Here is a 25,265-nt window from a genome sequence, read left to right on the forward strand (position 1 = left end):
ACGGGCTTTTTGCCCCGGTCGGGTTGCTCCAAGCAGCCCGTAGCAGAGCTGTGTGCCTCCCAGGAGTGCTGGCAGCCCATCCACCAGGCGTTACTCCTGCCCTATTTCATGCTCTCGGTCTCTTGACCTAGATCTTGGTCGCAGAAGGTACATGAATAAGCCTGTCACATGAAATGGGCCAGGACCTGCTAACTCTGGGAACCTGCCTTAGTTCCTTCTCCCCTCGAAAACGTCTCCGTGTGGAGTGCAAGGTGCCATTTCGCTTTATTGTCAACCACTTCAAAATGCAGTTTCCCTTCCTCGCTACTAATGCGATAACACGGTGAGGCTGTCGCCCTCCAGTAGCGCCTGCACGCGGAAGGAGGCAGAGAGGAGGATAGCACTGTGTACACAAGCAGGGAACAGGCAGAAGGGCTTCCTACCTGGAAGTCTCGCCCTTGGACAATACATCTTCGTTTCTCACTGGGAATAAATCTCCGGAAGTTCACTTGGAGTCAGGATATTTTTAGTGCTCATTTGTGACAGAATAAAAACTGAGCTCCTTCAATGCCAAGTCTTTCCACACAATACATGCTGCTGATAGATACCCTCTTTCTGTGCTTCAAGTATAAGTTTGTTTGAGGTTTATGTTATCAAGGCTGCTTCTAAAAATGTCATTTCTGGATGAAAACCCACACCCTCGTTCTTCTTAAAAAGTTGGACACAGCTCGTGGGTGAATGGGGAGGGAAGTGTCCCGGCACCAGAGAGGGGACAGGCTGCATGGAAGGGGAAAGAGCAGGACCCAGCAAGGCCAGCTGCCACTTGCTTAAATTGCTTTGCTTTTATCTCACTCCTCGAGAGCATGAGCCATGAAAGATGATGGGATTGAGGGAATGAAATAGCAAAGGTGGAGTTGGGGAGAGGAGGGACAGATGCTGAGCATGGACATCTGAATCGGTGCAGTGGATGGGTTTGTCCAAGCCGCACCATGCCACTTGACCGGAGGCATTTTATCTCCTGATCTAAGCATTACCAGGGAGACCTGCAGCCTGTGGCTGCTTCCCCCTACGGGCATTCCCTCCTGTGTCTCAGAGAGGAGCAGCACAGGCTCCTGGAAGAGATGACATGGTCCGTGCCGATAGATACCGCAGACAGGACATTTGAAAGGTGTGTGTGGAAGCAGGCTTTGGGAGAATCAATGTGATGGTCGTGCTTGAGGACTTGACCTGTGGGTTGGTTTAGTTCAAAGTTAAACAAAGCATATGTCAGCAGCCCAGTTATAAATTAACATACTGCTGTCATCTTCCCCTACCGAAAGACAGAGAGGGGGAGATTTCAGACAAATTCACTGTAGGCAAGTTGTGTTGCACACTGCATATGGAGGCCAAATATTTCTGTCAGGTTTTTTTAAATTTATTTTTCTACTTAGTAGTTTAGAGTGCAATTTGATGTCTCTATCTTTTCATGAGTTATATCCATTCTGAAGAGATATTCTGCCATAAGATCAGCATCTTGATTTACTGTCTGTCAGCAGAGACAGGTTAAGAAAAAATTATAAAATCAAATTACTTTTCTTCCCCAAGGTTAAATGTTAAGTTCCTCCTTCCTTCTCATCTTCATTTTCTCTTTACTACAACACAAAAAAAAAAGATATTCTTGAGGATAGAATTCCTAACCACTTCTGGCATGATCTCAGTTAAAGTGCCCTGAAGCCATGAAGATTTGTAGGACAAGCAAAGAGCTATTGCTACATACATCTGTCAATAAAAATAATTTTTAAAATAGAGCGTTTCTGCAGAAGAAGAGTTTTGTGTTGTGCTGACATGGTAGCAGCCTGTCTGCAGTAAGTGCTAGAGTAGAAGGAAATGGCAAGTTCAATTAAGCACTGAAGTGAGTGAAACCAGGAGTTGTGGTGATTCTTATTAGCGATGTAATTTTTGAAATATTTATGCAAGTCTGCAGCTCTGTTTCTTCACTTTTAAGTATGGCAGCTGTATTTCAAAGAACTGGCTACAGCAAATTCAGCAGAAGATGTAAACCTAAAATTCTGGCAAGCGGGGGGAGCGGAATGTACATCCCTTTTTGTAGCAGAAACAAAGTACTGCTTGAGCTGACCACAGCATTACTGCTGGGAATCTCCCCCTCGGAGCTGGACCAACTCACGGACTTCAGTGGAAGTGATGAGCCCATGGAATTTCTCCAAACCAGCCTCTTTTATGTGTGCTGCAGTGGTTCAGGGGAAGAGTTGTCAGAACTAATTGCAGTGCTGTTTGGGCAGCCTCTACTAGTGCTAAAATACCCTGGCAGTGCAAGTCTTTAGATGTCTAGACAGATAAGCCAGTGGGAGTGGTTGAAGACCAGGGGAGCTTGCGCAGCCTCCTGTTCTAGGTGGAAGTGGAGGTCCAAAATAATTTCTGCAGCGGATATGAAATTTACACTAAGGACGGTGATTGACCTAAACTTAAAAAGGGGGAAAAGATGGCAACAGCTGAATTTGGGAAAGAAGAGAGGCAGCAGCGGAGGTTGTCCATGACAAATCCTCACAGTGGGAGGTCTTAAATAGGTATTGTTGAAATGTGGCTATGGGGTCTCTGTTTCCATTTACTCGGCCCTCTCATTTCCCAGGGACAGGAGGTTGGAAGGGGGAAAATGGTGATGTTTGTGCTTAGTTTCACGTCCCTGTAGGTCAGGGTGCGGCAGCCGCCAGGCTACTGGGGCATTGCCATGGTCAGGTCTGCGAGATTCTCCCCTGCTCTGCTCAGGTGTCGCTGCCGGCTGCTGAGTGTGTGTGTGTCTTCCTTTGTGCAGTTTTCTGCCGTGTGCATATAACGGAGCACTCCTACGTCAGTGTGAAAGCTCAAGTATCCACTTCAGCTCAGGAGATACTGAAGATTGTAGCAGAAAAGATCCAGTACCCGGAGGAGGAGTTGGCGCTGGTGACAGTCACGTTCTCTGGTGGTAAATAACTTCCCTTTGTCTGATTACTCACCTTTTAGTGCATCACGTAAGGGGGGGCCGACATTTTCTGGTGCAAGGATACAGCTGTTCCTGTGCGGGCCCACAGCTGGATGACCACGGGAACAATGAGGAGCTGCTTCCCAGAGAGTCGTTTCCATGGCAACAGCTCATTCTTGGGTACCATTGGATATGGCATCTCCTCGCTGGGAAGGGAGTGCAAAGGACTCTCAGTCTCCAGCAGTATTGCAGGATTTTAATTTTTTCCCACAGATAAATCTCCTACTTTCACATTTAAATTAATTTGGAAGGCGATGAGGCATGGTTTGCTTTAAAAATATAAAAGGGAATAACAAATACTATATGCGTGGCTGTTTCCTCATTTATGGCATGGGTAATTAATATTCTCCAGCAGAAAGGAGGGAGACATATTTGCACAGTTGCGATACTGGGAGCAATCTAAGCAATACTTTGTAAGCAGTCTGGCTTACAACTGACATTTTTTGCCTATTCCGGTAGTGTTTCTCATTGAACAGAAAGGCTTATTGTCTTTTTTAAGGAAGACCAGACTGATCATGGGCTGATACTAGGGACCAGCCAACCCCACCAAGATTTTCTTTGGTGTCTGGCAGGTCTCAAGCTCTTTGGTCAGATTGTTTTGCTTGTTTGGTTCTTTTGGCTCTTAGGGAATATAAAGGCAGCAAGTTAACTAACTGCATAGAAATGCAAAGCTGGATCTACAAAAAGGGGCTAAAAGAGTAGAATATCTTGGCCGTATTCTCAGATACCATTAGTTGGTGTCCATCCCCTGGGACAAAGGAAGCACCCTTGGAGATACAGTGCTCATTGCTTTGTCAGTCTAGTTAAATGAAATACACACAAGTGCTGGCTTGTTCTGTTTATTTATTTGATTCAGAAGTGGAAGGTCACATTTTTCGCCTCCATGCTGAGCTCAATTAAATAACCATTTTTTTGCAGGGCACCAGTGTGGGTGGCAGGGAGATGGTGCCCTGCTCTGGCTGTCGAGAGCCTGGGCATGGAGTGGCCGCACAGGAGCATTACACGTAGGTGTCCTGGCCAGCTGGGCTACATCATTTGAAGGCATATTCTTTTTACCCTTGCATGTGCCCAAGCTCGCCTCCAGTGCATTTTACAGCACTGGAAAATTGTTGTGCCTGCTGTTGGTTTTCAGGTCTTGCACTCCTGTTGCAAGAGCAGGGCAAGTTTTGCTCTGATAGCAATAAATCTGATGCTAACTGCCTACTTAGCTAAGGAAAACCCACAATTCATAAGTAATGAAACACCCTATTATCTTTAGACCACATTGATTCCCAAGAAAGCCACACAATAGAAGTGGTTGCCACTTAGCTGTTCAATAAGAAACAGTAATTAAAATACAGGTACAATAGGACTGTCATTTGTACGGGACCACTGTAACCCCCGAAGTGTTATTTAGTCACGTTGCCTGAATTGATTTGAGATACCACGATTTCAGTATCTTTTGTTCTTATGCATTGTCACTCCTGTGCTACGAGCAATAAACACCAGCCTGCCATGCTTTCTTTTTTCTTTGTTTTTTTGCTGTTTGCATGACTCAGAACTGTCATCTGCTGCCCACTTGGAGGGTGGCAGTTTGAGCGTTGGAGAATGCGTTTTTGTTGTTCTCCTGAAATGAACAAGCAAGCTCTTTTTATTCAAAATCACCTTGAAAACACATACTGGTAGTTCAACATAAATGTATCTGGTGTCAGTGTGAGCATGGATAAAAGAGGGAAAACAGTCTGAAATGATGTTTGGCTCTCAGACTCCTCCTGGTCCTACTCTTCCCTCATGTAGTGCTTTTGGGTCTACATTAATACAATCACTGTAATCAGATCTCACGTGTCAGGTCTCCAGAAGACAACTTGGAGCCCGCAGGAAGAGACAGTTTTACCAGGGCAGTCTTTTAGCTGTGTTCGGGGTTGTTGTTGTTTTTTTTTTCCCCTACACCTTTCTCTGATGCATCCCAGATTGCCTAGAGCTGTACCAGTTCTCTTGAGTGGGGGGAAAAAAAAAGTCCTTTCTCTTTGTTACTGGTTTGGTGTATCCTGCTCTTTTACTCAGATGTTTCCTAAATGAATTACTCTAGACCTAGAGAAATTTCTGTAAATACCATACTATGAAGTACTCTTCAGCTCTGCACCGTGAGGTGAATTTCATGGCATTGGCATCCTTTAAACTTCTTTTCCTGTCGAATGGCTGTGGCTATTGATGAGACCTCTGGAGGTCAAGACACTTTGCTCTAAAGTCACTACATTTACAGTAAATACACTGGGTTGAAATGAAATGTTCTGTAATGCATAGGATGTTAGACTGGATGATTTGAGGGTTTCTTTCTGTTCTATCCTATGTGAAGTCCAGGTTGAAAGCAGATGCTGGAAGTTTTTGTGCTCTAGTCCAGCATCAGAGACATCTCACCTTTATTGTGCCTGAATAATGTGGAGGTGATTGTCCCCATAGGGACTGGATTTGATCTTCAGTTACGTTCTAAGTTGATGTAGCTTTACAAATATATTTGTAATGTTTTTCTCATTTTTATACAGTTTTTACTCCTTTACTGAAGCGTTTGTGTTTTGTTTTCTGTTTTTACAGAAAAACATGAACTACAACCAAATGACTTGGCTATCTCAAAATCTTTTGAGTCATCCAGTCGTATGTTTGTCTACCGAAAAGATCTGACTGATTCTTTGGTAAGGATCTGTATTGTACACTTCCCATTTTTTATTTGTCTGACTCCGGATGGAGAACTTAATATTCCTCTCAGAGAGCTTTTTCTATACGGAATTTATTTTTTGCTTCCTTATAAAGCTTACTGAGCTTTACTTGCATTAACAGCGGTTACTGAACAGTAATGGAATTTGTTCATCAATTTCAAATAGACCAAAGCTTCTGTACAGCTTAAATCTTTCAATCTATATCAGCTTGGAAAAGCTGACTTTGTGCTTGTGCAGAATGGGATGGGATGAGGATTATTCAGGGCCTGTGTGACTCTTTTTTTTTTTAAAAAAATTTCCACCACCACCACCTTGTGCCTTTGGTGGCTGGTACATAATCATACAAGGTGACGGACAAACGCCGCGCACCTGCTATATGTGGAAATAGATGTCACGTGAGTTCTACCAAAATTGCTGGGCATCAGTGTGACCTCAGTGTTGTGGCAGCCACATGGTCAGCCTGTGGCTGGCATATATCGCTGGTGGTATGTCCTCTTCCCTTCCGTCTGTCTGTCTCTCCATCCTCTCGCTGGTGCTGGGGAGGGGAGCAGGTTGAAGGGCGGCAGGTCTGTCTCGTTCCCTCTGTCCTCAGAAGCTGGGATTGCAAACTCTCTTTCCCCATGATTTCCCAAAACCTGAATGAGGCAGGAATGGTCAGGCACTCAAAGAATTACTCTTTCAATAGTTTTCTGCTAATTATGCAGACATTTCGAGGAAAGCGCAGGGATGGTATCGCAACTGACTTCTACACGTTGTCAGTACCACTAGGATCTGTGCATTCATCCTAGGGATGAGAAATGTCTGTTTACATTTTGTTGGATTGGTTGTGCCCCGAAGAGCTGACACACCGCTATCATTGTAATCTGTCATCCCCATTATCTCCGGCGTTCTAGCCATCTCTAAAAATGCGAATATTAAGGGAAGGTTTCCAGTACAGACAGGTGACAGCCAATCTAGTTTCATTAGTTATGTAATAAAAATTGCAAAACTTGCTGCAGCTGTCAGAAATATAGCACCAAAGTAATGGTTTAACTGATAAGAATAATCTTTCATCTTGGCAGATGGTTCATGTGCCAAGTTTCAGCCTGATGAAGTAAAAAACCCCAAGCCTCCAAAACCTCTGAAAATCCGAGCTAATAATGGAAATGTCAAATGACCTTTAATACCAGCAGTACCAGTGCACTTTACAGAAATATGCAAAGTAACTTTTATGAATTAGGACCCACAGTGTTTTACTGTTTGTTGGTGATTACATTTGGAGTAAATTAATCATAAAATGGATGGATTTATGTTCTTTCTAAGGGTGGATTGGTGGGCAAGTTGCGTGTATTTATTCTCAATCCGGTGCGTTTGCAGAATGATTCCTTTATCTTATAATACAAAAATTTCCTGGTGTCTTAATTCAGTTTTTATTTTCTGGTGGTTTCAGGGATTTTATTTTTTCATCATGCTGTCTGCTTGGTCAGTGTTTTATACCGAAGGTGTAGAGAAAGAGAGACAGAAGCAGAGGCATAATCCAATAGGAAGTCATTGAGCCTATTGACCCATTTCCTTTTTCAAGCTATTTATTAAATAAGCTGTAACTCCTTGATTTTGATTAGTGGCGGGGAAAACCCTCAGAATGCACTTAGAGAAGATTACTTACTTGGCTGTTTCGCACTTTGGTCCAGTAGCTGTTTCATTGCAGAACTTTTGGCATTTGCTCAGGATCTTTTTGTTCTTGGCTATTGATTTAGAACCCGTTTGCTGAAAACGAGGAATTGCAGCAAAGGTCTGTGAGAATTTTGGGAATCAACACCTGGGATCTTGCCTTAGAACTAACAAACTTTGACTGGAGCCTCTTCAATGCAATTCATGAGGTAAGAAGCACTATGTCCACTTCCAGGTATGTTACTCTCATGCTGCATTGTGCCGTTATGATTTCCTGACGTTGCACCAGCATTTTGGAGCATCAGTGTTCCTTGGTTCTCAGTTCACCATCATGGCAATATGATTTGGCAGCTCTCAGTAGTAGTGGCATTGAATCAGGTCCAAGAGATGTGTTGCAATCCTTGATTCTGAAGAAATTTGTCAAAGGTTTGTAGCTTCCCTGGGCTGGGACATCTCATGTCTTCCCTGTATACCTGATGGGTTTTGTTGAAATTTGGCTCAGACAGTAAAAGAATATGATTATTCTCTAAAAACTGTCTGTGTGAACATGTTATATATGCAAATTGTTCTTTGCACTCCATAATGTTCCAGTGTATATAGGACTCCACAAATAGGTGTCCTTGATGTCACTTTAATCACAAAAGAATTCACAGTTTCAGCAGTTTAGATGGTCACATTACTGTTCTTGTTAGGCTTCAGTGAGGTAAAAAAATACTGGGCAGGCTTTATAAAATGGGATAATGGCCCACTTCAGTGCCCATTGGGTTGTTTCAATGGCTTTGATAGTTTCTGGTGTGAGCTGCTGAGTAAAATACACAGTTAACAGTACAAAATGTCACTGAAAATATCATTCACTGAAAAGCATGGTGGCTTTCTGAGAAAATGAATGGGAAATTCCCTTGCTTTTCATCAGATGCTTTCCTTGATCTTTCATTTCAGGTTCTTTTATTCAGGTTAGACACTTTAAATAGCACCGGTCAAGGGGTTTTTTTGCAGAAATCAATACCTACGCCTCCTCTCCTGAAATCTGGGCTATTTTTAGGAAGACATTTGAATGGAAATTTTTCAGATTCTGCAATGGACTGATATAGTTGCTTTTTCATACTGGAACAGAAGTGATGAAATACAGAAAGAAACAGATTGCTTATGTGCTATATCTGGCTGTCACCAGAAGTGGAATTGCAGGAAATCTCACAAGAAAAGCACATCTTGCAGGACTTCCAGTCCACCTGCCTCTAGACTTTGTTAAGCCAAATCTGGACCCTGAATCATTTGTGATTGACTCATGGATAATGAAAAAATAAGTGTCTGTAACCAAGTCTTGTTTCAAAAACATACTTCTAAGTAATTTACAATTCATTTACATTTAAACTGTTTTTATATCCTGAATAATGTTGTCAATGTCTTCCAGCAAGAGCTGATATACTTCACGTTCAGCAGACAGGGCAGTGCTGAAAACACCGAGAATCTCAGTCTTCTGCTTCAAAGGTGCAACGAGGTCCAGCTTTGGGTCGCCACCGAGATACTCCTCTGCAGCCAGCTCTGCAAACGTGTACAGCTAGTCAAAAAGTTCATCAAGATTGCTGCCCAGTAAGTTACCACAGTTGCAGCAGAAATCCTTGTGTTCACATGCATTATTTGGTGGGGAAGGAGAAGTAGGTGCAAGCGCAAAGAAAAAAAAGCAAGAGAAAAGATTTTGTCATCCCATGTTTTAACAGTGTAGTAAGCATGCTTAGATAAAACAGTCCATAAATAACAACAGCAAACACGGGCCAAGACTAGACGTGGTGGAATATATGTTGCTCATATCTTCCCCAGCAGCTTAGCCACTGTATCTGCAGCATCAGCTGCAAAATCCCTGATGGTGCAGAGATACCTCCTTTCTTAGCAGAGGTAACCTGAAGACCGTATTAAAAAACTATTAGAGTAGCAACACAGTTATTCACCAAAGACTGCACAGAAACCAAACAACTCTGTTATAATCTTGAAAGCCCTACCTCTAAAGGGGAAACTGGCTACAGTAAGCTGTTGTCCCATGTTGTCCTCTCTGGAGTACTCTTTTATTTATTGAAGGGGGGAGTTCTTCATTAATTATGTTTGATGGTCTATTCTTGCACTAAGATTACTAGTGTATGTCAATTACTAAATAGTGCTGACCTTTATTCTATGCCTTGGAACAGAATACAAATGTATACTATACACAGAGAGTTCTTTTCTCTGTAATCTCTCTTGTTTTAGTAACCAAGGGAAAGGAGCAATTTAAATATGTGCAACCATTCTCCTCACCTCTCTCTCTAGTTGTTGGTCTTCGGCAATATTTGAATATGCATGTTCGTGGAAAATGTATAATTTGTTCCTTCATCGACTGGGTTGATTTAATTTGCAAGATTTACATAGAAAGGACCGTTCTCTGCTGAAGCAGTGCCTTTGGTGAAATGAATTCTTCTAATCTAATCTAGTGTAACTTATAAATGTGATTTGATTTAGTTTGCAAGTTGTATGGTATCCAATAATACATTAATTTTTTGCCTCATCAATGACCAAGCTTGGTCCAATTGCGTCAAAAATGGTTGGTTCTGTGTGCCTGCCTTGCACCACAGTAGCATTAATTCGCATTCCAAGAAAAGTTTCATGTCTATCCCACATGAATAGGGATATATTTGTCACCAGACTGAAATGTTGCTCTATTTGAATTAATTCCATCTCTGTTAAGTGAAAAGCCAAAGTTGTGGAGACTAAATACAGTTGTCAGTAAATGGTAGAGAGGTTCTCCCAGGGCATTGCACAAGCACCCATCATTGTAGTGTGTAGATTGCGAAGTAATGGATGTACAAATAAGTAAGCGTTTAGTTTTTTCAAGATCTTTTTTTAGTCGGAAAAGCATCTTTCTAAAAGAAGACATTATCATATGTCATCAATTCTGGAAGAGTTGATGAAAGAGGGAAGAGCAACAATTAGGGTGGAGGGATGGTGTGCCAGGCACAGGACTCTCATCATGAGGCACAAGCCAAGCAGCGCTGCTATTTTGTGTATGACTAAGGCAGAGAGGTAGGAAGCTGCGAGCAGCTCTGGCTGCTCCCTGTTCTCTGCTCCCACATTCGGCCAGGAATCTGTATCTCTGACTTCCAGCTTGTTGGTAAAGCACGAGGACTAAGGTCTCATGTTCAATGTTTGTGTGCTTCGTTGTTGAGGAACACCTGAAGAAGATGGAAGGCTTTTACACAGCGTGTCAATACGTAAAGGAGAGACAGAGTGTTTGGAACCTGGATACCTATGCTTCTGTTGATGAGCTAGTCCAAAATAGAAAACAGGTGATTCGATAGAGAGAATGAATTAGCATGTTGTTAGAAATAAACATCCTGAGGAGTAATAGAAACACATTAACGTAGGGTTAGAATAAACGTATTACAGCAGCAGCCTTCTTGCTTCGCAAGCGGTGGCTGACTGTAAAGATGTACCTTCTCTTTACAGTTATTTGTGAGAAATGGGCCCATCCAATAGAGACTTTATCCAAGCTGTGCTGGACACCTTTCTTGTTTTAGAATAAATTACCTGTGGGAGCTGCCTGAGGGTAATGATAAAAGGAGTCTAAGCAACAAAATTAGGATTAACTTTAAGACAGCTGAAGTGACGTGAGAAATACACCATCTCAAGATAGTACGCAGCGATGAGTGCAAGCTTTATAAAATTTGTAACAAGTGTTGGCGTGTTTCCAGTCTAATGCCTTGGCACGTACTTTTCCCTGATGATAAATCCCAGTGAAGGCAATGGATTCATTGGTACTTAAAATTATCTTAAAAGAGGATTCTCAGACTCACGCATGCATGCACACATATGTTTATAGTGGTCTTCAAGAATCTGCAAGAGAAAGGGGAGTCTTTTTGTTTGAAAAGGACTTGATCTTTCAGGATTTCAGGATTTCAAATTTCCTAATGGACTAGAAATAAGAGGGACTTGCCATATATAATAAAATGTCAAAGAATAGAGGTATCAAGCAAATTCCTTAGGGACTTGTATTGGAACCAGTGCTAACTGCAACTAATTTATAGGGATATGTAAATTGAACATTAATCAGATTTTCAGACAATAAAAATGATGAGGGATTGCAAATGCATTGGAGGATAGAAAAAAAAAGAATTATCTGAAGAGTCTGGTGGCATGTGCAAACAACAGTGGGATAAGATTTAATTTAGATAGATGCAAAGTAATTCAGCTAGGGAATGCTAATACTGAGCTGAAGAAATAAATGCGTGATTGTAAAGAACAGTACTATGACAAAGGTCTTTGGGTGATAATAGATGACAAATTAAAGGCAAGGACAAAGTGTGACGCTGTTCCAAATAAATAATTTGATATTTGTTTTATACTTGCATAGGAGAAAGGTGTAAGAACTTAGAGCCAAAATGGTAATTATGTTTATCCTTCTCTCCCCACTGTCTTCCTTGATAAGAAGGAAATGCATGAGAGAAAAGTTAAAATAAATGACAAAGAATTCAATGAAGGATAATAACAATATGGAAAAGGAGATTGCAGGCCATGACCACAGAGAGAAATTGAAGGAACCGGTGATGTACAATTTACAGAAAAGATGAAAAAGGGGATGAAAATATTTATAATACAACAGAATAGAGGTCAAGAAATTATTCTGTATGGTAAAGGACAGCTGAGAGTAACTTGAACACTGAAAAGGGAAAATTACTTTTGACAGCAAAGGGAAAAAAAATTACCTGCCAACAACAGGGTTGATGAGACAGTGGAACATTTGCTAAAAAACTTCTTAGACACCCCATCACCTAGACTGCAGGTGGTCATGAGAGGACATTTAATGAGTTCATTATGTGGAAGATGATTGTATGTTAGTGCTGAGAGTTGAAATGGGACTCAGTAACCTAGGATACCTGTGCATTCCATTTATCTCTGATTCCGAGTACAAAATATCATAATACAGTATTCATATTTTTATTCCACAGCTGTAAAGCCCAAAGAAATCTGAATTCATTCTTTGCTATTGTTATGGGTCTCAACACTGCATCTGTCAGCCGACTGTCTCAGACCTGGGAGGTAAGACATGTCTTTGTATCATTCAGACCCTGTCAAAACCATTTCTGTCAGAGGTTGTGTACTGGTGAATTACCTTTTCTTTCTGATTATTGTTTTTTTATGCTGAAATCAAACAAGGAACGAGTGTCAATAGAGAAACTTTTGTGAACTGAAACATGAGATACACAGCTATTCAAATAAAACTAAATGTGTTCTTCCAGAGCTTTTAAATAAGAGCAAGGAGATCTTACCCTCTTTAAAAAACAAAAAGCAAACAAACAAACAAAAGAAGTCAGGTAAATTATCCTTGCATTTTAAGTAGATGTCAGAACAGAAAGTCTTATAAAGGTCACTCCAAGCAAGCAATACCTTATTATGGAATAATTTAATTTAAAAAAAATACAAAATAGAAATAAACCCTCTTTAACTCTCCTTTATCAGCTCTTTTGCAGCTGCTGATCTTGAACAGCAAAGTTAGGAAATGGACCATGAATAAGAGCATACTGGAGAACAGTGATTATCTGCTAAAGAAGCTACCAGATGCTAGACAGAGCATGGGATATTTAGAGGAGGGTCCCACTGGGATCTGTGTTTATATTGTGGATTTTTTTGTTCATCTAAGTAAATTATTGAGTGGCAGTATCTGCAAGCTCACTATATCTGCTGATGAACCAAAAATTGGGGAAGGAGTAATACAGTGTGATGGGGTGAAGCTTCATGCCCCCAACACCACAAGCAGGCAGTACTCAAAAAATACCAGCCTGTGATCTCCTGACTTGGAGATACTCTTGAGCACCACCAGCAGAAACCAAGTGGCCACCTGTCATGGTTTAACCCCAGCCGGCAGCTAAGCACCGTGCAGCTGCTCGCTCACTCCCCGCAATGGGATGGGGGGCAGAATCAGAAGAGTAAAAGTGAGAAAACTCCTGGGTTGAGATAAAGACAGTATAATAGGGAAAGCAAAAGCCACCTACAAGCAGAGCAAAACCAGGAATCCACTCACCACTCCCCATGGGCAGGCAGGTGTTCAGCCATCTCCAGGGAAGCAGGGCTCCATCACGTGTCATGGTTACTTGGGAAGACAATGCCGTAACTCCAGATGTGTCCCCCCTTCCTTCTTCTTCCCCAGCTTTATATGCTGAGCATAACACCATATGGTATGGAATATGCCTTTGGTCAGTTGGGGTCAGCTGTCCCAGCTGTGTCCCCTCCCAACTTTTTGTGCACCCCCAGCCTCCTCGCTGGCGGGGGGGGGGGAGAAACAGAAAAGGACTTGACTCCGTGTCAGCACTGCTCAGCAATAGCAAAAACATCCCCGTGTTATCAACACTGCTTTCAGTACAAATCCAAAACGTACTAGCTACTATGGAGAAAATTAACTCTATCCCAGCCAAAACCAGCACAGCATCAGAGAGTTGCAAACCTATCTGACACTGTCCAGAGCAAAAACTTCCCCCTTAGCTGAAATGATGCATATGGAAACATCACTGTGTATGTCAGTGGCTTCAGCACAGAGAGAAACAAGGGCAGTGACTGCTTTGGCAGGGAGGAGTTTACAGGGACTCAAATAGGCAAGGGCAGCTAACTTTAAATAGCAGATAAAGCAAAAATCTTAGAGAAAAATACATACCTGAGGATGACAATACAGAAACACCTTTCTAAAGGTGTATTTCTAAAACACCCTTCTAGGGAACATTTGCCCTTGCCCACTCTTGCAGGTTGCCTTCATCGCATTTCTCTGGTCTTTGGTAGGAGAGTGGAAGGGACTAGATATTGTATCAAAGGCACCCGTAGGCACCTCTGGAGATCATGTGCTGCTGGTGGACTTCTCTCAGGAAGAGCAGAACGTATTGCTTGTCGGAACAAGGAGTGCATCTGCATATGTATCATTGTGAATACATTGCATTTCTGTGTGTAAAATATTTATGAAGTCACATGCATATTTTCTTATTTGTAAAACTTCACTGCACTGGAAATTTCAAAAGCAGAAGATTATTTGCATTAGTAATGTGACTTGTAGAAAGTAGAGCAATGTTTATAAATTAATTATAATTACTTACACATGTAAATGAAGCCACCTAAATTTAAGCAACCATTTAGACACTAAATTATATTGTCTCTGCACTTGAATTCTTAAACAAGTAGTATGCTCCCAAGCATATTCTTACAACTTTTTCTCTACACTATGCAGCGTTTTAATGAGCCTAATTTTCCCTGATTGAAGATATTAAAATGTGCAATTGCAATTCCATGTTTAGTTATTTTAGCATTTTAATCATACAGCACATCCACTTAATCTTAATTGTTCTATATCTCTTTTCTCTTGGTAGTGTCATTGTGGCTGTCAGGGTCTAAGGACAAAGGCAAGACAGGATTTGTACTAAGAGGGGATATCTTTTACTAGACTAACTAGCATGGTTAGAAGAAATAGGCAGGCTTTAAGGTCCACACACCATTCTTCATCTGAAATACCAGCAGCAAAATTCAAACTGAAGAACTATTGCTTTGAGTATAATGAGGTGCATCCATGAGAGCATCTTAGAGACAAAAAGAAGCAGATGCATGTGGAGCAGAGCAGGTATCATATGGAGCAAGAAGGTAGTGTGTGCTTGGGCTCCATTGGAAGGTGTTTTGTGTACCTCCTGGTGGGATTGGGATAACGTACCAGAGGTGGAGTAATTGGTTTTTAAGGAAAGTTTTCTTTCGCTGGCACCACCATGTGCCAGTGGTAATACTGGTCAGCCCTGAGGGCGGTGTATCAAACAGCACTGAGCGTTATGCCTGTTCGTTTCTAGAACCCATGTTTCAGGGGAAGATTGATTACAACAAATTATTTAACCTGGATGTGATCACAATATCTGAATTCTCAGTCTGTGTTACTGCTTCTACCTTGATATGGATGTTAAGGTAAATTCATCAGACGTGGAAGCTAGGGAAGAAGATAAAAACAGCTGCTAACAAGCAGTTTCCGTAGAAGAAGGATGCAGGTCCCCAAGGCGAGGCTGCAGGGACTGGTGCCTCGCTGGCACCGCACCGAGCACGGTCTGTAGTTGGGGCTCCTGGAGCCGAGGAGCGGAGGTGCGGAGGTTATCTGGCTGAGAAAGTGGTCTGTTGGTACTTAGAGCAGGTGCTTCACACATGACAGTCTCATGGAAAAAAATGCCTCAGCATTTTTCTATGGGTGTTTTGTTTTTTTTTTTTAATCAACTTTACTTTTTTTCCTCTGTTTTCCCCGCTTCAGAAAATTCCTGGGAAGTTCAAGAAGCTTTTCACTGAACTTGAAAGTTTGACGGTGAGTATGGCGTTGACAGCAGGACGGCATTGCTTGTCTTTACCTGCCTGCCGCCTTCTCTGTTTATTTGGAGGCTGCCTGTCATTGTCTGGGGCTGGAACTTGTCATGTCAGATCTGTGATTTGCCGAAGAGCACGCTGCCCTCCAGAGCTCAGAGGTGGTCTCCAAACACGAAAAAGAAAAAGGCTGCCTCCCTGACAGCTGGAGGAAGGGCAGAGAGAGGCAAATGTAGTGTCAGTTCCCCAGCATCTATTTGGAAGCTGTTCTCTTGCTCTGGTGGTTAATCAGCCTTTATCCAAAGCAACGTGCTGCGGATCAGGAGAAAAGGAGGACAGCTGAAGTTTATTTAAAAAAAAAAAAAAAAAATCTGAGGCTACGGGTCTTTGTCACCATTATCAAGGCTGAATAAGCAAGTGTTTGCTCTGGCTGTTGTGGAAGTGGGTGCGTGGTGAGATCAGCGCCTGGCGCGGGGAACATGAGATGCAGCCTTTAACAGTTGTCACGCTTCTGTACTTCAAGTCCTTTATAAATTAATGTGCTTTCAAGATTGTGTGTGAGTTGGTGTACAAAAATGTTCGTTTATATGGGAAATGGAGATGATTTTTTGAATTAACTTGCATAACGCCACTGAAACATACTCTCTTACTGTCTTTGAAAATGTCCAATATGCTCCATTGATCTGAGAGCAGTTTTTATTGGGATTTTTTGTTGTTGTTGTTTGATATGAGGGTTTTTTAAGAAGAAATTAACCAGCGATACATTCCGGGATACATTTTGTGCTAGGTAGTAAGCTGAAGAGATTTTGTTAATAGAAATTTGTGGGGAAATTAGAGAGCAGTCCCAGTGAATCTGTTCTGCTGCTTACTCCCATTTTAGCACTGCTTCATCTAGAGGAACGTAATTGCTTTTGTTCCTTTCACTGTTTACGTTTCCTGTTCAGTTCAGTAAGTCACCTAGCTTAGAAAACCTCTATCTACCTTGTTTCCTGAAGAAACATTTTATATCTAAATCATGTTCAGATCATAAGCCCGTAATGGATTTAGAATTGCTCTTTTTATAGCCTATTGATTTTTCTCTCTATTACCCAAATGGTTTTGTAGGACCCGTCTCTGAATCACAAAGCTTACAGAGATGCATTCAAGAAAATGAAATCTCCGAAAATCCCCTTCATGCCCTTACTTCTGAAAGGTAATGTTAAAGCTTGGCTGCTCCTCTTCTTTGTGGTTAATTAACATAAGTGTAAGGTGATTTTTTTCCTTCAGGTGGCCTTATGATAAGTATGTGGCAGGTGTAGTGGTATCCGCAAGGTAGCGCTCGGTCTGGATAACAAACGGCTGCCTTTTAAGATGGGGGAAGGTGGCAATAATCACACAGCTTTTCAGACTTCAGTACCTTCCTGTCAGGCATGGGTAGAGCCGTGTGCCATTGCTCTGGCCGCATCCTCCGCGGTGGAGAACGCCGGTGAAGGGGGCTGCGCTGGGCGCACCCACACAACCGGCCTCGGCCACGCTGCTGCTCCGAGGTGTCATCCTGAAGGCAGAACCTGCCCCATCTGTCTGTCCTGGGACGAGGGGATTGTCAAGTCTCTTATAGGTCTGAAAGAGATTTAAAAAAAACAAAAAAACAAAAAAACAACTTATTAAAAAAAAAAAATTAAACCAAACCAAAACTACTTGCTTAACACAGTGAGCTGGGCAGCTAAGTAAGTGGCAGGTATTTCAAATAATCCCATTGTCTTGGAGTCATTAATTATTAATTGCCTTGTCTTTGAACACCACAAATTCATTTGATTATTCCTGTATTCCAAAACTGTTCTCTTTAGGCTGTTTATTCCAACCTGCTGCTGCTGTGAGTTAGAAATGTTTGAAGACGTTTCTCCAGATCAGTCGGTGACAGTTTGGGAGCCATCAGGCACTTCCCCTCTTTGCACACATCAAAGGAGTTTGCATTAATTCAGATGGATACAATTATCGAGGCTTCAAAATCATTTTTTTTTAACTGTTCTGGAGTATGTCTTGCCTGCAAACACAGGCAGCAAACATAAAAAAGTAACTTGTAGCAATGATGTTTGCTCACCGCTATAATATGGTGTATAAGAACATGCACGTAAGCAGCATTTGTGCCTAGAATGTATTGGAGATAGCAAGGAGACTTTGCAAAATAATACAGTAATCTTCTTCAGTACAGTGACCCATAAGGAGATGTTGCCAAGGTTGGCAATTCCTAAAGTATTGCACAGTACGTAGGACTTTATTTCCAGGTCAAGCCTGTTTATATTAACATTATTTCCAAGACCAGTAAAATAAGCATTGATGACATAGAAATCATTAGTAACTCAACAAATTACTGCATTTCAACACAAGAGGGATAAAAGTAGTTTCAAAAAAAACCCCTGAAAATCATTAATAACCTTTCATTAATTATGAAAAATAGCTTTAGAGTGTCCTTTTAAAGTTAATTAAATTTAAATGCAGAGCTCTCTTACGGCACTCAGACACAGCTTTTGAAAATCAGGCAGATTTTTCAAATATGTAATAAAATACTGTGATGTACCCTTACAACATAGCTCAGATGCAATTTTCTGCTCCACTGAATTTATCTACACTCTTAGTTGTTGGCTGCAAAGCAAATTTCTGTTCCTTCCACCTCAGAGATATACACATTGCTGTCATTGACTTGAAAACCTGTGTGGAAATTTCTGCTTCCAGTGTAAGTTTTTTCATTGGAAGTGGCAGATGGTTTTTAACTGCATTGATATAGAGACGACTAATGCCTGGGTCCTGAAGCCGTGTTCTTTCCCTGGGTGCCCCAAAGCAGCCCGGCAGAGGAGGTGCAGAGGGTTCCGCTCCCTCCTTTCCCCCTGATTTTTAGGATGCTGCCCAGGGGCAGAAAGGTGCTGGAGGCATCCCCAGCATATCCCATGCTTGCCCCACTTGCTCCGGAGTGCCGGCTGGCGTCCTGCGTGGCCAGGCTGGCGTCCTGCCTGCCCAAAGCAGACCCCAGCCCAGCTGCCCCGGAGGTGCGGGAGCTCCCCGTCACCCCTCACGCACAGCTCTGCTTAATGAGTCCCAGCCCTGGGTTTCCACCAGCGTATGAAACCATTAACATTTCCATCCTAAGCAATTACAAAATGCCCCTCGGGCACAGAGTGAGCCTTTGAAACAAAAGGAAATAAATCAGGTTGGCTGTTTTGGGGGAGGATGAAGCAGTGGCGGGGAGTGACAAAGCAGCCCCCCAGTGTCAGCTGCAGGTTCCCAGTCCCAAAATCCCCCGAAACTAGGGGCACCGAGGGGGCATCAGAGGGGGTCCTGGAGATGAGCACAGGAGAAATGCTGAGATGCACCATGAGGCTGGTGGGTTGGAGGTTGGCACCTCTGCCAAGAGAGAGACGTTGCCTCTTTGCTGTGTGCCTGCTGTGACTTTTAAGAAGTACTGGTATGGGAGTGCCATCTCATGACACCAGCGCTGTCTCCTCCTGGTGCTCCTGGGTACCCACACATCCAGGAGAGAGCTGGCAGGGTACAGTATGGTGACGGAGCTCCTGTTAGTATTTTCAGTGACCCGGAGGATGCACTATTGGAGGCAGAGCATCAGTCCCCACGAGGAGTCTGGCCATGTCCTTGGAACTTCATGTCCAAGATAGGTCTTGCTTTGTGTCCTAAAATGCATTAGAAAAATGGAGACAATGACCTCAAGTTACTGTTTTAATTATAATCTTAACTTAGCAACATTTGTTTTGCCTGATATTTCCCCTGCCTCCAGTTGATCCCACTGTGTTCCGTTCCCTTCCTGGAGCCAAATATAGACCTTTTCCTTTTCCTCTCATTGACCTTTTTGTTGCCTTTGCAAATTCTCTCCAACAACCCTGTGTAAAAATGTTTTGGGTTTTTTTTCCCTAGCCGTAATGCTTATTTTAAGGCTTTGAACTTCAGTTTGCTGTCTTCCGTGTAATCTCTCTGGCCAGCCACTGCTGTAGCCCACATCTCTGCAGGGGACTTCAGAGTCACCATGTCCCACAACAAGAGACGACGGGGTGTCAGAGCCGACTCCAGCGTCTGGTGGCTCTGCCCCAGTGCAGCTCTGGGCTCAGGGACCGGCCAGCCCCAGCCCGAGCACAGCCGCGGGCGGCGTGGCCGGCTGGGTGCCACAGGGTGGGGAGAGGAGGCACGCCATGCAGGACCATCCCTCTGGATGCCCCCACCTGCTCCCAGACATTGTATGATATGTGCCCCACAAGTAACACAGACCAGGTTTAAGAAGAAATCCGTGCTCCCACTTGAAAATCCTCTGGTTACAACATGTACCTAATATTGCTGTCCAATAATCTCTGCATGTCATTGTACCAGGCTTTTGTTCCCCTGTTGTAAGGTATTGGGTCAGTCCTTAATGGGATGTTTTCCTTTTAGTCATTTTACTTTTTTGTTGGAATAACAAAGACATAAAAAATAATTCTTTTTCCTTTATTTTTTTTTAGATGTAACATTCATCCACGAAGGAAATAAAACTTTTCTGGATAACCTTGTTAATTTTGAAAAGCTGGTAAGCTAATTTTGTCCTTCCTGTTTTTCAAAGAGATTCACACTCTCTTCTTCCCTTTCCCCTCTTTATCTTGTAAGACTAAAAGGTTTTCTACTGGCTGAATTGGGAAGAAGTAAACAGGGGTAAAAAAGAGTAAACAGGATAAAACAGCCAGCAGTTTATCTCCCCTGCCCCTTTCCTCTGCTCCTCTCTCTTCTCACTCCTTCCTCCCCCAATTCTGTGCAAAATGGCTAAGCCAGTGAGTGATGGCCACCATAGGTGCTGCACAGTCTACACAGTTTTCTCTCCTTTGCAACACCTCGTGGACCATTTCTCCTCAATTAAGTTCTCCTGCTTCAGCTTTCTCTGAATTATGTTTCTTTTTTTTCCCTCAAGGTACTAAAGAAAAGGTTTCTCTAGTTTAACACTGCCACTGATATGCTAATTCCAAGGATCTTAAATGAAAGTAAAATTTTTGATCTAGGTTAGATGATGAAGAAAATAATGCCTGAAATATGAATTAAACTGACTGTAAACACCACTATACTAACTAACTACCTACTATACTACTAACTACCACTATTTTATGTAGAAAGGCACTAACTAACATTGTATCTTTGGCTACATCTACTCAACATCATATGACATCTACTCTGGCATGATATTACTGATAGAGGTTTGATTTCTCTCATTTGCATATTTCATTTCTTTGTCAATAACATTTTCGTAGCACTGAAAGCCACAGTTTATATATCTGAACAGTGGTGGAGTGGGGAAACTTTGATTTTTTTGTTTTGTTTTGTTTTGTTTTGTTTTGTTGACCTGGAGTATTTGATCAAGAAACCAAAATGGTCTTCCCGATTGCTCTAGATGTGCTATGGGACTGCTAGTCCAGATGGCTCTGCCTGGTGAATTGTTCCTAACTATTTTCTCCATGTGTTTACACTTGTTTGAGGATGAGCTTGCAACCATCGGGTTATTCATGAGCCAGATGTTGAACTTATTTTCACATCCTATCATAATGTACATTGTCTTTCAACTTGCAAGCAGATGTAGACTTTGACTTCCGAACCTGAGCTCCTCTTTTTGTGTTTTCTATTTGATTTCTGTACCTTGTTGCAGAGTTTACAAGAGCACTGATTTGCATTTAATGAAAGGTTTTCTTGTCTCAAGTCCATTAACTGTTTGACCTTTAGGTGTTTGCATAAAACTCATTAGCATGTTCTTCTTCATTGCCTCTTGGAAGTACATCCAATTAACATGTAAATTAAACTAGCCCTTGATGCACAATAATTGTTACTAAAATCCCCCCACTGGCCCATATATTTATTTAGTGAATATGTAGGATCTGATTCTTCTTCCAATCTTAACCAGACATTGTTAGTTAGTTTGTTTGTTTGTTGTTTAATCATGTATATGTTTAATGTATGCTGGGCTTGCTCAGTCACCTTGCTGTCACCATTGTGTCTCCAGAGGCAGTGGGAGCTTTGCTAATTGACTTCCGTGAGCCAGGGTTTCACCTTTTCCATGCAAATGGATAATGGGCATTTTAAATGGGAGGGGAGAGTCTGAGGCGATGGTGGTGGGGTGAGCGTTGTTCAAACTGACACTTCCTCCGAATTAGTAGTCAGATCACACCTCCAGGAACATGCTGTCTCACGGAGCCCTGGGTACATATGAGTGCAGGCAATAGTGCAGGCTCAGGAAAGTGGGAGCTTAGGAGAAATGTAAATATGAGCGTAGTGGAAACTCAGACAGTACGCATATTACACAGCTTCACTTGGATGCTAAGGTATTTAGTCAACAGAGATGAACTTACTACCGAGCTGCATCACACATGATCACATATATATCAGCTCATGTTTCTTTTCTAATTATAAGGGCTTTGTACCAAGGAAGATTGTCTTCCTCATGTTTTGCACTGTGCTGAGCAATTCTTGGCCTGTGCTGAGAAGAATTAGGATTGGCATTGCTGCTTGGTTTGGATCAAGCCACTGAAACTCACCTGAAAATCTGCTGTTGCAGAAAAAGAAGAGGAGAATTATTTTACCGTAGCAGATTACTGCTTTGTGGAAGGAATTTACTCACTGTCATGAATGCATAGAATTTCTACTCATGAATTTCAAAGCAAAGACTGTTTCTTGTGTCTCCATTTGGATCAGTATTTTAAAATATTTCATTTCTGCTTTAAGCACATGACCTGAAGGAGGACTCTTCAGTCTGAACCATTGTTATTTCCAGCTATATCAGTTGGTTTAATAAAAGATACTATCTCTCCCTACAATCCCTGCTTCCTTTATATTCTAGACCGTTGTGGCCATAACAATCCTACTGTGATTGAACTTGATTGACATGACATGATTGCAGTGAAGACAAAGTTAATTCAAAATATAAAGAAGAGAATTTGCAAAGAGAAGAAAATGAAATTATCTTTTGATTCAGGACTGTTGCCCAGTTTTAGCCAAAGTTCAAGGGATTGCAGTGATTACTTAACTCCATGTTTGCTAAACTCTAGTCTAGAATAATGTTTGATCAATATTTAGTTCCATATCCACTTCCTCAACTAAATCTGAAGGAATAAATGAAAATATGGTCTTATACTGTTGCATCTCAAGGTATTTCTATGGTATTTACAGAGCTGCTTCACTGAAATGTGGCTGCTTCAGGTTTTGTTCCTCAGTCAGCCATCACCCATATCTTAGCAATGACATGTCTTAGCCACACTCCAGCAAACTCTAATACAGGTCAGTGGCCATTACCATTTTAGATAACACCTTCTTACCTAATGCCTTCAGCTGGAAGGACTGTATATATGCAGCTGAAGGTCCTCAACCCCTCAAATACCTGTGCAAATCCCAAGCCTGAGTTTTTGCTATCCTCAGTTAAAGGAGTGCTAATGATCCTAGGTAGCCAGTAGGCTGAAAGGCCACAAGAGATGTGTGTTACTCGCCACACTAATGGTGTGCCAGTACCTGTTTAAACAGTCAGGAAATAGCATTTGCTCTGCAGATGAATTGGCTGGTTTTGTGTACTACAGTTGGATCCCAGAAAGTTGCAAACAGAGAGACAGAAATGTCTAATTAGGCTATTACAGCAGGGAGACTGGGGATTCTGCTTTGAGAGAGTGTTACACAAAGAGGTTCTTCATCACCAGGGCATCATCTTCAGAAGCCAGTCTTGGTGTGTACCCCCACACTGACTGACTACGAACAAGAAACAGCAAAGAATGACAGTGTGTGTGATAAAGGGGTCTCTTACTTCGAAAAGCCAAATGCAAAGGGTTTCAACTGGGAAATGTCACGGCAGCACTTCTGGAAGTTGTAGCTCTCCCAGTACTCACACTATAGCCCATGGAATCTGGACCATCTCATTAGAACTTCATTATAATCAGTGCAGCACAAGAGATTGTATGATTTTATGGCAAATGAAGCACAGCAGGTAACAAGAAAAATTATTTTGATTCACTGATGAAAGGAATATGACGTTTCCATTAAATACGCTCTTGTGATAAGCTTTTCTGTAGAGGAGCCTTGTAAGCCACTCTTGGTATTGAGAGATGAGCCATTCTGTGTCATTCTGGTCTTAAACATACTCTGCTCAAGACAGTTAATCCTTTCCGCCTCTTGATTATTTTTGAGGGAAATGTGAGAAGAGCATCAGCTGTTTGCATGAGTTGTTATATCATTCCTGATAACTGCAATTTGCTTAAATTAGTTACTAGATGTGGTGAAGAGTTGCCAATTTCACCTTTATACCACAGAAGCAGTCAATTAAAGAGAAATATGTAATGCCTCAAGAGCTTTATGGGTGAAATCTAGTGAAAATGAGTGCAGCCCACTGATTTCCAGTGAACAATTCCAGTTTTCATAAGTTGAAGACCTGAGCCTGAATAGGAAACCAAACTTAAACCTTTTATTTCCTCTGCTTAATCTAAGTGGACATCCAATACCTCTGTTTAGCACCAGTTTTTCCTAAAATAGTATGCCTACAGTATAGTTGTCTTCAGTACATGTCTGCAGAGATGTCAGAGTGCTTGCTCTACAGCATTTAGGGTATGGGCCGGGTTTTTTGGTGTTGGTTATCACACTGCAGAAAACTGCTTCACTGATACTGGTGCCTGATTGTGCTAGGCTTTGTACGAGTATACACTAAGGTGTAGTCTGTGGTGCAAAGGGCTTACAGCCTAATTAGACAACGTGGAGACAAAGGAGAAGCTTCAGACTACCAAATGCCCTCAATAATGCACTGAAGCTGGGGGTTGGATGCAGAAGCACCCACCTAGGCCACAGGACTTCCCTGCTGTAGGCTTTCAGTTTAATAAAAGTCACAGGAACAAAAATAACCCATTGTTTGGCTATTTTTCATTGCCACTTTCTGTGGGCTCTTAGGAAGTTGTTCTCATCTAATCTGTGTAATATCAGTAAAGACCTTCTAGACTAACCTTGTTTCATTATATATTATCACTAAGACAAAGAGCAAAGTCTCTCTCCTGCTGTTTTCATTTTCTACCTTACTACAGTTGCTTTTTGCTGTACAGTGTAGGACAAGAAGGTTTTTTTCAGGCCTTTCTAATGAGAGAATCCAGCTCAGATTTTTGCACTGATGTTTTATATCTTGTCTTTGCAGCACATGATTGCGGATACTGTTCGATCATTGAGACATTGTAGAAATAACCAGTTCGGTGAGTAACCAAAACTTGCTGCTACTTTTGCCTTTTTACAGCCTTGAGGGTTTTGGGTTTTTCTTTTTTTCCCACTTGCTCGGATGTACTACAGCAGCAAAATTATTTAACCAGTTGGCAAGAAGGCGCATCATTGTTGTAAGGTCAACATAGCAGAAACCACAGTTGGATGAAATTTTATTTCACAAAAATGTTTGTAGAAACAGCTTCCGAAATTTTTATAAATTATTTTCCTGCAAAAATTATTACCTCTTCAAAATACTGTGTAACCTCTGTGCCAGCTGCACATAATAATGGATGCCTGTGATGTACACTGGGGTTTCTCACTTTCCCGGCTGTAACTGAGTTACCTCAGTCTCCTTCTAGTCCGTGTTTTGGTAATGGATTCACAGCTGT

The 25,265-nt window shown here is 41.9% G+C and overlaps 1 protein-coding gene across 1 annotated transcript in view; it reads left to right on the top strand.

The window, feature by feature from the left end:
• The window catches only part of RAPGEF5 (Rap guanine nucleotide exchange factor (GEF) 5), a 36,113-nt gene that overhangs the window by 6,762 nt on the left and 4,086 nt on the right, over positions 1-25,265 (top strand). Inside the window, exons 7-15 of the mRNA XM_010293061.1 lie at positions 2,789-2,938; positions 5,567-5,664; positions 7,425-7,547; positions 8,750-8,928; positions 12,309-12,399; positions 15,620-15,670; positions 16,771-16,858; positions 20,145-20,209; positions 24,815-24,869. Of these exons, the coding sequence (XP_010291363.1) occupies positions 2,789-2,938; positions 5,567-5,664; positions 7,425-7,547; positions 8,750-8,928; positions 12,309-12,399; positions 15,620-15,670; positions 16,771-16,858; positions 20,145-20,209; positions 24,815-24,869 (900 nt within the window). The remainder of the gene's footprint in view (positions 1-2,788; positions 2,939-5,566; positions 5,665-7,424; positions 7,548-8,749; positions 8,929-12,308; positions 12,400-15,619; positions 15,671-16,770; positions 16,859-20,144; positions 20,210-24,814; positions 24,870-25,265) is intronic.

Source organism: Phaethon lepturus, unplaced genomic scaffold, assembly GCF_000687285.1.
Source record: "Phaethon lepturus isolate BGI_N335 unplaced genomic scaffold, ASM68728v1 scaffold14678, whole genome shotgun sequence".
Classification (NCBI taxonomy): Eukaryota; Metazoa; Chordata; class Aves; order Phaethontiformes; family Phaethontidae; genus Phaethon; species Phaethon lepturus.